General features: G+C 42.7%; 1 protein-coding gene across 1 annotated transcript; it reads left to right on the top strand.

Annotated features, from left to right (window-relative positions):
• Window positions 1-608: 608 nt before the first annotated feature.
• Window positions 609-2,426, top strand: ACTRT3 (actin related protein T3). The gene is made up of 2 exons (XM_063078072.1): window positions 609-808; window positions 1,387-2,426. Exons 1-2 carry the CDS (start codon window positions 609-611, stop codon window positions 2,303-2,305), a joined length of 1,119 nt encoding a protein of 372 aa, XP_062934142.1. The 3' UTR covers window positions 2,306-2,426.
• Window positions 2,427-14,005: the final 11,579 nt, after the last annotated feature.

The raw sequence follows: 14,005 nt of genomic DNA, 5'->3' as shown, positions 1-14,005 counted from the left end.
TGTAGAAACCGCCGGAAAGAAGCACATCACACCACTGCCCAGTATACAGAAACAATAATAAAAGTGTTTAAAACTCTTGTTTAGTCCTAGCATTCTTTTCCTTTCTTTTTAGAAGTTGACGAGCGTTTCAAGGACAGTGACTGCCCTCCGGCGACAACTGTCCCGTCAAATCTCATCCTTTCATAGTCTCAAGGGCGCATTCCAGAGCTCCCCGGAATGGACAACTGTGAGCCAGAATTCAATGGCTTTGGGAAGTGAAACTGTTTTTATGGCTCTTCGGGGTGTCGGAGAAGTGCACTTGTGAAGGGTTAGATGTGTATCTTAGGGGGAGAAGTCGGGTTTTCCTGATATTGGAATTCCCGGGTTCCAGCGGGGGCGAGGGGGTGGCCCACCCCTGCGACAAGCAATCGCGGGCGGTACTTTGGAGCACCGGGTGTCCAGGGAGTCCATCGGCCCGGGGCTCTCCCGGTCCCCGGCCCTCGCCAGCCGGGCTCAGGCTCCCCCGGCCGTGCTCGGGCCTCTGTGACGCGGCGTTCCAGGCGGTCGGCCCGGGTAGAGCCGGCAGCCGGAGGGGCGCGGCGACCGGAGGCGGCGGCGGCGGCGGCGGCATGAACTACTACCAGCTACCGGTGGTGATCGACAACGGCTCGGGAGTGATCAAGGCGGGCCTGGCTGGGAGCCGGGAGCCCCAGTTTGTCTACCCGAACATCATGGGCCGCGCCAAGGGCCGTAGCTGGGCATCCGAGAGAGAGATGGAAGTGTGCGTGGGCGACCAAGCTCAGGACAGGAGGAGCTCGCTGTCCATCAGGTACCTCCTCCTCGCAGGTAGGGCCGGCGTGGGAGGGGACGAAGGGAGAGCCTCGGTGTAGGGTGCAACGGTGACAGAAAGGTTAAGGGAGCGAGGTACAGGAAAGGTTCAGCCAGCAGGCCTTATGGCGAATGCGCAGGCCACAAATCTCCGAGGGTACCGAGTCCTCGAAGACTGGACATTACTTGCTCTCTGGATCTACACAAATGTATTCAAACATAGAAAGTTATTGTTCATAATATACAAGTTCATTTAAGAATGCTACTTAATTCATGGTACTTTTTGTCATGTGGGTTATTCTCTTCAATTAATTGATATTAAAACTACACTACAATGTGGGGATTTTCCAATTTTCTTTTAAGTCAGTCTTCCAAGGGGGAGAGAAATAAAAAATAGCAAAAATGGCAGAGGAAGGTAGCTGTGCTAATTTTTGTTGACAGTTATCTTCTCTGAGAGGCTGTGGCAGTTACTGCCCCTAAAAGGATATTGGTAATAAATATAGGGATTAACGGAGGCTTGAAGAGAGTAGAAACCTGGAAAATAAAAAGCTACCATTTATCATATTGCTCTCCCTACAGCTACCCAGTGGAGCGTGGTCTCATTACTTCCTGGGGAGACATGGAGATCATGTGGAAGCATATCTACGAATACAACCTGAAGCTAAAGCCCTGTGATGGCCCAATCTTGATTACTGAGCCAGCGCTGAGCCCACTGGCCAACAGGCAACAGATCACTGAAGTGTTTTTTGAGCATCTGGGTGTTCCTGCCTTCTATATGTCCATTCAGGCTGTGCTGGCTCTCTTTGCTGCTGGCTTCACTACTGGCCTTGTACTGAATTCAGGTGCTGGGGTCACCCAGTGTGTGCCCATCTTTGAAGGTTACTGTCTGCCTCATGGTGTCCAGCAACTGAATCTGGCAGGCCTTGACCTCACCAACTACCTCATGATGCTGTTAAAGGACCATGGTGTGGTGCTGCTTAGTGCTGCAGACAGAAAGACTGTTGCAGATATTAAGGAGACCTCTTGTTATGTGGCAATGAACTATGAAGAGGAAATGGCCAAGAACCCTGAGTGTCTAGAGAAAGTTTACAAACTACCTGACGGGAAGATCATCAAGCTCCATGAGGAGCTCTTTCGTTGTCCAGAGGCCCTCTTCTCTCCATGTCTCTTGAACCTTGAAGACCCTGGCATTGACAAGCTGTGCTTCAGCAGCATAATGAAATGTGATACAGATCTGAGGAATTCCTTCTTCTCCAATATTACCCTTGCTGGGGGATCAACCTCTTTCCCTGGTTTAGACAAACGGCTAGTTAAGGATTTGGCAAGGGTGGCTCCTGCCAACACTCCTGTGCAGGTTACAGCTCCCCCAGAAAGGAAAATGTCTGCGTGGATGGGAGGTTCTATTCTTGCATCCCTCTCTGCCTTTCAGGACATGTGGATCACTGCTGCAGAATTTAAAGAAGTTGGACCCAACATAGTACACCAAAGATGCTTCTGAAACAGAAGCAAATGGTTAGAAGAAAATGTTTTGAGTATATGTGACAGAAAACTTTGGGTATTATTTCTTGGGAGAACAGAACATATTCCAATTATTGGGATGTCCATGTCTCTGTTGTATTTCTAATGGTGGAAAATAATAATAGTGAATCAGTCAAACAACAGATGTTTATTGAGTGGAACCAAGTTAAATGCTACAGGAAACACTATTCTTGACCTTGAAAAGCTTACATTTCTCTTGGAGGGAGAACAATTTGTAGTACAATATGTTATGTGCCAAATGCATGATAAGATTTAAGCTTGTTGAAGTTTGGGGAAAGAGGGTTTCTGTGGTGAGGAAACACTTCATAACAGAGGTATGGGGTGGCATTAGGATGGGGGTGGATTAGCTGCTTCTGTTGTCTATAACATAAATACCTGAAACTGGGTGAGTTATAAACAAAATTTATTGCTTATAGTTTCAGAGGCTGGGAAGTCCGAAGTCCAGGGAACACATCCAGTGAAGGTCTTGGTGGTGGTGACAGCGACCCAGGGGTCTTGCATAGTAGAAAATGGCAGAGCTGAGAGAGAGAGAGACTCTCATGTGCTCTCCTTTTAAAGCTCTCAGAACCAGACCTATGACCACCATTATTAGTTCATTCATTAGGCCATGGTCCTCAGAATCTAATCACCTCTTCAAGGCCCCACCTTTCAATTACCATAATAGGATTTCCCACCCTCTTAGCAGTCACAGTGGGGATCAAGCTTCTAATACATAAACCTTGGGGGACACAATTCAATCCATATTGGGGGGAGTAGAGGGCAAATACCCAGGCAAGCATAACAGGATGAGCAAGGGGCTAAAGATGAGAATGCACAAAGCATATTCATGGCATGTTTGATAGACTGATCGTGTTAAAATGATTTTATATGGAGCAAAGGAAGAATTATGGCTAGGAAGGTAAATTAAGACCAGGGACTGTATTAGTCCATTTGCTGTTACATATAACAGATACCTGCCTGAAACTGGGTAATTTATGAAGAAACAAAAGGCTGGGGAATCTAAGGTCCAGGAGGTCCATGTGGTGAGGGCCTTCTTTTTGGTGGGGACTTGAGGAAGAGTCCTGAGATGATGCAGCATATCATACGGTGATGGGGGAGATCCCATGTGTTAAAGTGCTCACTTGCTCTCCTTATAAAGTCACCAGTGCCACTTCCATTATAACCCACTCATCTATTAACCCATTAATCCATGAATCCATGAAAGGATTAGTCCATTCATGAGGGCATAGCCTTTATTATACAATCACCTCTCAAAGGCCCCACCTCTCAATGCAGCCACATTGAGGATCGAGCTTCCTCGTGATCTTTGGAGGCAACAAATATTTAGATCATAGGAGGGACTGAAAGACTTTAAGTGTTAAATGTTCTATAGGCAAAGGGGGAAAATTAAAGATTTAAAATCAGGAGACATAAGGAAATTATATTAAGATGAATATGGTGGTAGGTTGGAGAATAAATTGGACTGGGATGGCCCTGGAGATTCAGTGATCATTTAAAATGTTATTACTCCAGATGTAAAGTAGCCAAGTCTTGTACTCAAGATTATAAGCAACAGAAAATAAAAAGAAGAAATTACAAAAAGCTCACAAGACTTGGTGCCTATTTAGATAGATATGAAGGGTAAAGTAGGGTCTGAAATGATCTGGGTAGCTGAGAAAATGGTGGTGGTATTGACATATAGTTCAAAGTATTTAGTATCTGCTTTTATGGAAGACACTGTGCTAAGTGCAATGAGTGCTACATCAAGAGTCAGAGCCTGTCCTTAAGAAGCTGGCAGTTCAGTAGAATAGGTGGAATTCATACCTAAATTTCAATAATACAAGGTAGAAAGTGATTTAGTGTCCTATGAGAAGTATAAAATGTTCTGGGAGTCCAAAGAGGGTACCACACCAGTTGAGGGTTCAAGGAAGAATTTCTGGTCTATTTGGCTTTGGAGCTGGGCTTGAAAGACAGCTAGAATTTAAACCTAATGGAGTGTCTTGCCCTCTAAATTTGAGAGTAACATATGTGGGGTTAGGTCCAGATTCTGCCACATACAGCTGCATGACTTAAGCAAGTTGTTTAAACATTTTGAAGATAAGTGTTCTCATCTAGAAAATGAGGTTGCTGATCCCTATTTGTCTCATAGGGTTATTGTGAAGTGCAATGAAATAATTTACTTAAAGGCACTTTCAAAATACAATAAAAAAGAAGTTATTTTTTGCTTATAGAATTCCTCCATGACAGCAAAACTATCATTCCTTTGTGTCCTCCAGCACATTCTAGTACTTGTACTTCTACTGACCACTTAATTTATGCAGCCTTATCTTTTGGTTTGCTTGTCTTTCTCCCTCGCTAGATATGTTCTTAGAAGACAGGGATGGTGGACTTTTCCTGTCTGCCTGCTTCCCTGAAGCCTTCTATGATGCACTCCTAGTAGGTAAATAGATATATAAAACTGACCAGAAGCACATTCCTGGCAGAGGGAACCACAGGGCAAAGGCTCCAGGGGGTAAAGATGACGGGCATGTACAAGGAGCAGGAAGTAACTCCGTGTGGCTTTAGTCAAGCATTTGTGAAGAGATGCATTTCATTCCCGGAATCTTCTCTCCCATTTTAGTGATTGTAAAGAAGACTAGGTTGGGTAAGGTATAGAAAATGATTATCTGAGGGCAGCTTGGACAGTTGATGCTTGCATTCACTATATTCACAACCATTATAGAGAGGATGATCCCAGTCCCTCACTTTAGTAAAGTAAAGAAAGCACTTTTTTTTAAGTAAAGAAAATAGGGCTAACCATACATTATCTAATTGAAACTTCAACATCCCAGAGAGGTAGGCAAGACAGGTATTATTCCCATCTACAAATTAAGAAATAGAGATTTAAAGAGGTCAAGAGATTAAAGTGATCCTGAAGTAGCTTATTCGGTTAGTCAGGCACGCAATCCTTAACAGTGGTTTCTAAGGCAGAACCTAGCAACCAGTTTAGAATATTCTGCAGAGATGCTACCCTCTTCCACCGGGTTATAGATGATCCTTTCAGATAACCTAAGAAAGAAAAATGTGAAAATTCCGCTCTATTTTCCCAGTCCTTTAACATTTTACTTTTCTTCTTTCAGATCGAGAAAATCCACGGAGATTCAGTCCTTAATGTTAAGATTAAGAATGAATAATTATACTTAATAAAACCCATCTCCTACTCAAGGAGAGGCTGAAGAAGAGAAGGCATTCTAAAGACAAGGGGCAGGGCGGGAACTCGGACGCAGCGTACTGAGCCGAGACAAGATTTTGGTTTAGTCAGTGACGCCTGGTAATCTGTTTTCGCAAAGTTCTCCAACAAATGTGATGATCAGAATTGGGAAGCACTGTTCTGTGTCCTTGGGCCTAACATTTTTCTGTGAACTCCCCATCTTTTAAGATGGTCGAGGAGCACCGCATCTAGTCTGTAGGAGATTGAAAAAGGCCCAGACTGAAGCACCTCAACTCAGCTTCGCCCTCAAAGTACGTCGGAAGTAAAGACCTAAAGTGTGTGGGGGCGGGGCGGCCATTGGCCTCATGGCCGGAAATGGAACTTAAAAAAAAAAAAAAAAAAATTTACGAGACCTACTCTCGCGATAGCCGTGGCGGGCGGGCCTCAGCCAATCCGCGCGGGGGGGTGGGGGTGGGGGTGGCCGCCCCTTTATAAGGAGACTCCGCAAACCGCGTGGTGGGTTGCGGAGGGTGGGCCCGGGAGGGGTGGTGGTCATTTTTTGTCTAACCCTAACTGAGAAGGGCGTAGGCGCCGTGCTTTTGCTCCCCGCACGCTGTTTTTCTCGCTGACTTTCAGCGGGCGGAAAAGCCTCGGCCTACCGCCGTCCACCATCCAGTCTGGTGCAAACAAAAAATGTCAGCCGCTGGCCCGTTCGCCCCTCTCGGGGACCTGCGTTGGCCCGCCCGCCCAGCCCCCGCACCCCGCCTGGTGGCCGCGGTCGGCCCGGGGCTTCTCCGGAGGCACCCAATGCCGCCGTGAAGAGTTGGGCTCTGTCAGCCGCGGGTCCCTCGGGGGCCAAGGGCGAGGCTCAGGCCATCTGGCCGCAGGGAGAGGAACGGAGCGGGTCCCGCGCGCGCTGCGCTTCCCTGAGCTGTGGGAAGTGCATCCGGGACTCGGCTCGTACATGTTCAGCAGTCTGCTTTCTCACGGGAAGGGGGGACGCCAGTTGTGCCTGTCCGTGCCCCCTCGCCACCAGTGGTGGACTTGTGCACTCCAAAACCTGAAGATTGCGCTAGCGTGCAAAATTGGCAAAAGGCGTGAGAGCACCTCGAAAGTTGGCCCAGAGGAATGGACAGTGAGTGAGCCGGGGTTGCCAGCTAGACGTTTCTGCGTAGGTTTTCTGTTCTTTCCCCATCCCAACCCCTCCGTTTTTTGTTCCCCTTTATCATCGTATTACATACTGTGTAGATTTTGTTCAGGGTTTTGCCTTTTCAAAAGATTTCAACCAGCACCTCAGTCGGATGTGGAAGAGCAGTGATTTTTTTGTGTGTATGAGGTCATTAAACATTTCTTACGTATTTAACCAGAAAATCTAGTAGTTTTCCAAACGAAAATTGCGTTCCTTAATTAGGTTGTTTTTCATCTTTGCCTCCGATTTTCGATGAAAGTTAAGTGGTGAAAGGCGAAAAGAACACTCACCCCCCGCCCCCCCCCAAAGAATTGGGTATGGTTTCCTTTAAAAACAGATAAACCGATGGCCCACTAGGTTAAAAGACACATTCTGCCCACTCATCCCGGAAACAATACGTTAATGTGTGAATTCATCCCAAGTTGGCGCCTTTGCTTCCTTAGGACTGCTATTCTGCATGCAGTTTCCAGGAGGGTAGCACCCAGGGGCCTGCATAAAAAAAACCGGTGAGTATCAGGGTGATACTCAGAGATCTGTAATCCTGCTGATTGGAAGGGTCAGACAGGTAGGTCATGTCAGTAAATTTGTGAACATGTATGTCTAGTATCTCAGCCTGTTACCTAAAGTAGGTCCCTCGGAGTTGTCTAACAAGTACATTTTTTAGCATTAATAATGTTAAGAAATGTGAAAAAACTGGAATCCACGGTTGCTGGTAATATTCTCTAAGTGAGAATGAAAAAGATTTTCCCGCAGTCAGCATGTTTTGTGGAAAGAACACAAGGTGAGTAAGGAGTGAAGTTCTAGTTGTGATTTTGCCAGACTTCTCTAGTTTTTTGAGGACTAATTCAGCTTCACTGTCTCTGTTTACTCAGAAGGTGCTCTCTCAACATCCCCCCATTTAAAAAGTTTAATTGTATGGATATATACACTTTATTTTTTTAATGTCACCTTGTTTTATTAGCATATTCATTATCACAAATTGTAATTATTCTTTATGCCCCTTACCCGACCAGTTTTGAACTGTCAGGATTATTTGCACTACAGATAAATAGATGTCTTTCGTTCCTACTCCATCTAGTGGCACTTTTGCTTCCCCACGTTTACAAAATTTTTTTCGTGGTATGGGGCCTTGAGGCAAGGAAGGCCTTAGACTGGCTTTAGATGGGCCTTAAAATGGCCTTAGACACTCATTTTTTAAAAAGAAAATAGTGATTTAATAAAGTCAAATTAAAAATAAGTCCACAGTTGTTTAGCTCTTGAAGTCCTGCCTCTCACTAATGTCTAATATAAACAATCTAAAGGAAATTCTTCTTAGTATTATAAACATTTGATATAGTTTTTCTTTTTGGCAAAATGATTCCCTTCTTTAAGTTATATAATTTTGGAGTGTGAAGGGGCCGTCGAGGTCATCCAATAAGATAATTTATGTGAAAACCTTTTGTAGGTAATAAATTATGACAAATGTGACTTCTTATTGCCAAGATTTAAATGGCTCTAACAGATGAAGAAACTGATGCTTAGGGGGGTTTAAATGACTTGCTTAAGTTAATGTTTGGCAGAGTTGGGTCCAGAAACTAGGCCTCCCAACTTCAGTTCAGTGTTGTACTCACTATGCTGCACCTTAGGCTGTGTTGGTTAGCCTAGGAAAGATGGCTAGAATTAACTCCACCATAATTTTCTGGTTTAAAATAAAATAACATCCTTAATGGTTACTTACCTATGACCTTGGTATCCACCCCACATCTGCCTCCCTCCCCAACATTCTTTGATGTAATTTTGTGCTGGAGAGTCCATTTGTGTTTCATTATTTTACACGTACAGTTAATTCTTATTTATTCACAGAAGTTATGTTCTACAGTCTCTGTGAACTGAGTTAGTGAATAGTGCACCATTGCACCTAGAGGAAATATAGGATTAGGTTCCTGGGAGCCTCTGGTCCCAGTGTTTTTGTCAATGGATCAATACATAATCTTGTTTTATGTGAGTTTCTGTTTAAAGACACATTATTTAATATATATTGTTGATTCATTAGTATTGAGCTCATGTTCAACAACACTATAGTCTGAATGAAGCTTAACTAACAGAAGTATTTTCTGTAAGACACATCACAGCCACCTTGTGCTTAGGAACACTAGATAGCACTATGGTTGGGGGTTATTTTATTTTGAGGGGGATTTTCCAAAAAAGAGCTATAACACTTGCTTGAGGGTCATTTTATTATTTATTTATTTATTTATTTATTTACTTAAAAGATGACCAGTAAGGGGATCTTAACCCTTGACTTGATGTTGTCAGCACCATGCTCTCCCAAGTGAGCTAACCGGCCATCCCTATATATGGATCTGAACCTGAGGCTTTGGTGTTATCAGCACCACACTCTCCCAAGTGAGCCACGGGCCGGCCCTGAAGGTCATTTTAAATAGCAAAATCACCAACAAAAAGCAGGAAAAAAAGCGAAAAACATGCCACCAAATAGACCACAAAAAGGACATTTGTTTACAGTGTTCTTTTTGGGAAAAAAAGGCAGACCTTGTTTGACCTCAGCTGGGAACGTGTCCGTTGGGCGAATCAAATTTTTTACTGTTCTGCATGTGTTCATGAGTGACCATGAAAGTGCTGCAGGTATTGATTTGGGGGTTACAGAAAATTTTAGTAGGTGAATTCACAAATACGGAATCTACAAATATTGAGGATTGACTGCACTTCAAGGTTTGTGACAACTATACCTAAGAGAGACTATAGGTGTCTGCACGGTCCCTGAAATACTTGGGGCTTGCCTTTTATGTTATTTAAGCCAGTGATTCTCAAAGGGATATTGAAACAGAGTAAGGCTAGTCCTGTAAACCAAACTGACTCCATTTTCCCTGCAGAGGATACTTTGTTACTTTCCACTTCTCACCCATGAAACCCCCCAGGGCAAGTGATTAACACCGCCCCCCCCCCCCCAGCCCTGACAAAATAGACTGAGATAAGAGGGGAACAAATAATCACTGAGTTGCAAAAACCCTCCGCAAGGGTTGTTTACTGTAATTGTAAAAATTAAGTTACAGATTAACCTTAAAACCTCTTTAAGAATTGTCGCATACACACAAAGCTTCAAGGTGACTGCTACAATGACCCTTCCACCATCTTGGACCTACTGGGCAGGTGGAAGGTCTAAACCCTTAACTGAGCTTGTGCCCATGATGCAACCAGGAAGAACAGAATGGATCACCTTCAGTGACACTAGCCTGTACCCCATAACTCCTTTTCCTATGAAAGACCCCGTACAGCTACCCTGGGGAGAGGGGGTGGCACTAGCTTTACTGTAGCTATCCTCGTTTCATAAAGTGTTGTTTGCTTTACTGCTGGGTACATTGTTCATTTCTATGACTTTGGGACCCAAGAGCCTAATTCGGTCCAACGTTATAGTGGGAAAAAAGGTACATGAAATTTGCAAATAACAACATTTGTCCCCTTTATTTTCAGATACTTAGGTTGCATTTCAAATAACGAATTCTGTGCTCATAAAGGAAGCTATCTATAGCTTTAAAAATATTGAGAAATGAGGATTGTGTTTTGTCTTTCCTCAGAAAAAGAGTCTTCTTTCCTAAGGTCCTGAGTTGCTATGGGTTTTGACTGAAGATGACATTGAGTTTCAATTCAGCTTGTTCTGGTTCTGCAGTCAAAAATTCCGTATTATTGTAGCTCAAGACTTAAGAGACAAATAGATGGCAAAGGCACAAGTGTGTACACATGCATGCACCCACACTCATGAAAAGTGTAGAGGAGGAGTGGTTTTAAACTGAGATGAGAGTGAAATGACAAAAGGTAATTGTCATTCCTTCCCTGTTCATCCCTTTAAGGTGGTAATGTGTGACGGAAGTAAAACAGCAAAAGTACCCAAAGCTTAGGCCAAGGTTGCAAATTTTAATGCCTCCATTTTGACAGAAGGAAACAAAGGAGTGAGTCACACCAGGAATAAGAAAACAGACTATGGAGATAGTGGGGGGAATGAGTGTCCCTTTTAAATGGGGCAGCAGCCTTGTGGGAATGGAGGCCTAAAATTGCCAGTATGCAAGGGAAGACAAAAATTTTGATTTTAATGTGAACACCACTGATTTTAAATGTTGGTAGCTAATCTGAAATAAAATTTAAGTATTTTATGAGTGCAAAATAATTTGGCTAGTCTTTGTTCCTGAATACAGGGAAGTAGCCTCTAAACCCTTAGAATTTCCAGAGTGGTAGGAGTGTCTTTCTTATTCATGGTCCCTTGGACTACACCTAACAGTTTATGCTAATAGGATGACTCAGGATGGGGGCTGGTCATGCTAGAAAGACCAACCATGTGATTAGAGGGTTGGGGCTTTGTGTCCCATGATATCATCCCAGCCTCCTGGAAGAGGAGAGGAGCTAGAGACTGAGCCACATCACCAGTGATTCAACCAATCATACCCATAATGTAGCCCCAGTAAAACACAGCAGAGCTTGGATGAACTTCTCTGGTTGCAATACTCTGTGATTGTCATATATCAATGTGCTAGGAGGATAAAGTGTCCTTGAGGATGTGAGAGGAAAAATGGAAGTCTCATCTTTGGGACCCTCCCAGATCTCACCTTATGCGTCTTTCCCTTTAGCTGATTCTAATTTGAATCCTTTTGGTATAATAAAACTGTAATCATAAGTATAGCACTTTCTTGAGTTCTGTAATTCATTCTAGTTAATTATCAAACCAGAAGGGGTAAGGGGAAACCCTTAATTTGTAGCCAGCTGGTCCTAAGTAAGGGTGGTATGGGGATCCCTTACTTGTGGCTGGTGTCTGTAGTAAGGCCAGTCTTGTGGAGGACTTTGCCGTTAACCTGTGAAGTTTGGCCTAGCTCAGGTTGTTAGTATCTGAAGTCATTGCAATGTGTCACTGGAAAAACCTTTTGAGATAAAATCTGGCTACTAATTTGTGACCTTTGGTCTAGGCAAATTCAATGATAACAGAAGTCAGGAATGCCTTCTCTAGAAGTGTGGGGTTTGGGCCATCCTACCAATTTACGGCCTATCCATGATAAATGTATTTGAGAGGAGGTTATACTGTTGGTATCTTTATAGGCCCTGGGATATTGCTGAAGACAGAAGTTTCAAAATTTAATAATGTTCGGAAAATGGTAGTGCTACTCCTTCCCCACATATAGGGCCTAGAGCATGTATTTGTTCCAGTGGTTCTGCCTGAGGGATGGGCCTGTTCTTCAGTGTCCATTCTGTCTGATCCTGGTAGGCTGTGAAGAGGCTTCCACCATCACTTGGTGGAAATGGGGCCATTTTCCCCATTCCCATCCTTTAACCTCATTTCTATCTCTCCTCCTAGGAAGGTGTCAACATGTATAGTGTTTTCATTTGTGTTGCCTCAAATTGTCCTTTCTTCTTGAGATAAAAGGAAACAGGAAGACATGGGAATAAAGGTATCAAACTGGCCCAGCACTCTTGTTCTGTTCTAACCAAGCCAAGAGAATCTAGCAAAAGTCACTCAACTTTAGATTCCACATGTGTCAAATGGATATACAGTACGAAGACTTATCTCGAAGGAAGGTTGGGAGGGAATGCATGAATAATGTATATAAGAACTGATATTATTAAAGAGAGGAGAGGTCTGCGTTATTCTTGTACATTGCAAGTAATGATTTTATAGCACTCTGATGGCTGTGTTGTGGCTGCTCCAGCAGGAAGTGGTTTTGATCTGTGTTGGTTGCGTATAGAGGTGAGGGATATGTAGAGAAGGACAGAAGTGCTAATGGTTTGTGAATTTTTTATATAAGACTAATTATGAACTCAGTGCACACTTGTAATAAGAATGTTGCTCTAGATGATGTTTGACTATCCTGTATTTTGTCTTGAGGGCTGTAGGTTTTTACTTTGGTGATACTTATGTGTGTACCACAGCTGTTTATATTAGAAATGTTTAAAGGCATAATTATAGTTATTAAAAGCAATTTAAGGAAAACCTTTCAGAAAAAAAATGTAGCAATGAGGACACAGTGAATTTTTCATATAATCAATTTTCAAAGGAGGATATTATAGCTAGAATGAAAAATATTATTTATGCATATCATTTTCAGAAAATACTCATAGTTCTATACACCTCACAATCTTTTTTAAAAATGCAAGTAGCTTGTTAAAGTGAACCAAGTGACTTACTTTCAACCTGGGAAGAAAAACTCAATTAAATCTATGGCTGAACTGTAATGGCACCAAGGAGTTCAACTTGACCTCATATGCCAAATGATAATCATCTTTCAAGTGTACAAACAAGGAAGCATAGTTATCAAAGAATGAGAAATACATTTGTTCAAAGACTATTTACTGCATTAACAAGAGGTGAAAGCTTCCCAGAAATGCTAAACACCTAACTCAGTGCTATTCATAGGCTTAACATGTTCAAAGACTTGGGGGGCAATTAAAAAATATCTTTGAAGTTGTGGGTATTCATCATCATATCTAATAATGCTTACTTTCTAGAGCCCCTCTCCAAGGAAGGCAAAGCAGTTTATCTGACTTATTTTTGTGACACCCTTGTGAGATAAGGCAACAACCATTATCTCCCTTTTGCAAATGGAGAAATACTGGGAGGTAAACTCACTTGAGGAAGATCAGTAGCAGGATGAAGTGTTTAAACACACATATTAAAGCTTTTGACTCCCATTTTAGTTTAATTACAGAAAAATAAACAAATAAAAATAATTATAAAATAAGAATCTCATACTTTTTCATTCTCTTTTTAAGTTAAATTAATGGTAAATCAATTTTTCCTTGTCTGCCTTGGTAAGGAAAACTAAAAGGCTTTTCACAATAACTAGAATCTTATTACACTGGAATGAATGACATATTTGCAAAGCTGTGATACTCATTTAACAAACACTAAAAGCCTACTCCGTAACATGCTGTATTGTTCAGGGTGTTGAGACTTAAAGGTGAAAAATATTCCCCATCCATAAAGGTCTTCCAGGAGAGATAGATTATATAAGTGGATTATGTCGTGCAGTTCCATGTTATTTAAGCTTAACTAAATTCTTCATTTTATCCCACACTTTCCTCATCTTTGTAAATGCCACTGCCATACATCCAGTTGCTCAAACCAGCAATCTGGGTGCCGTCCCTGATGTCTCACTCTCCCCTCACCCCACCATATCCTTTGGTTATCTTGAAATCATACCTGGAAGCCTTCTGGTCTAATTCATCCTCACTGCCGCTACCCTAATCCAGTTTGCCATCTTCTCCTGTAAAGACCTGACTAGTCTCCATACTTCTTATATTTCCTCTTACCCACCACCAATTCA

Source organism: Cynocephalus volans, chromosome 1 (assembly GCF_027409185.1).
Source record: "Cynocephalus volans isolate mCynVol1 chromosome 1, mCynVol1.pri, whole genome shotgun sequence".
Classification (NCBI taxonomy): Eukaryota; Metazoa; Chordata; class Mammalia; order Dermoptera; family Cynocephalidae; genus Cynocephalus; species Cynocephalus volans.
The sequence above is the reverse complement of the archived record's forward strand: the minus strand, read 5'-3'. Positions and strand labels throughout refer to the sequence as shown.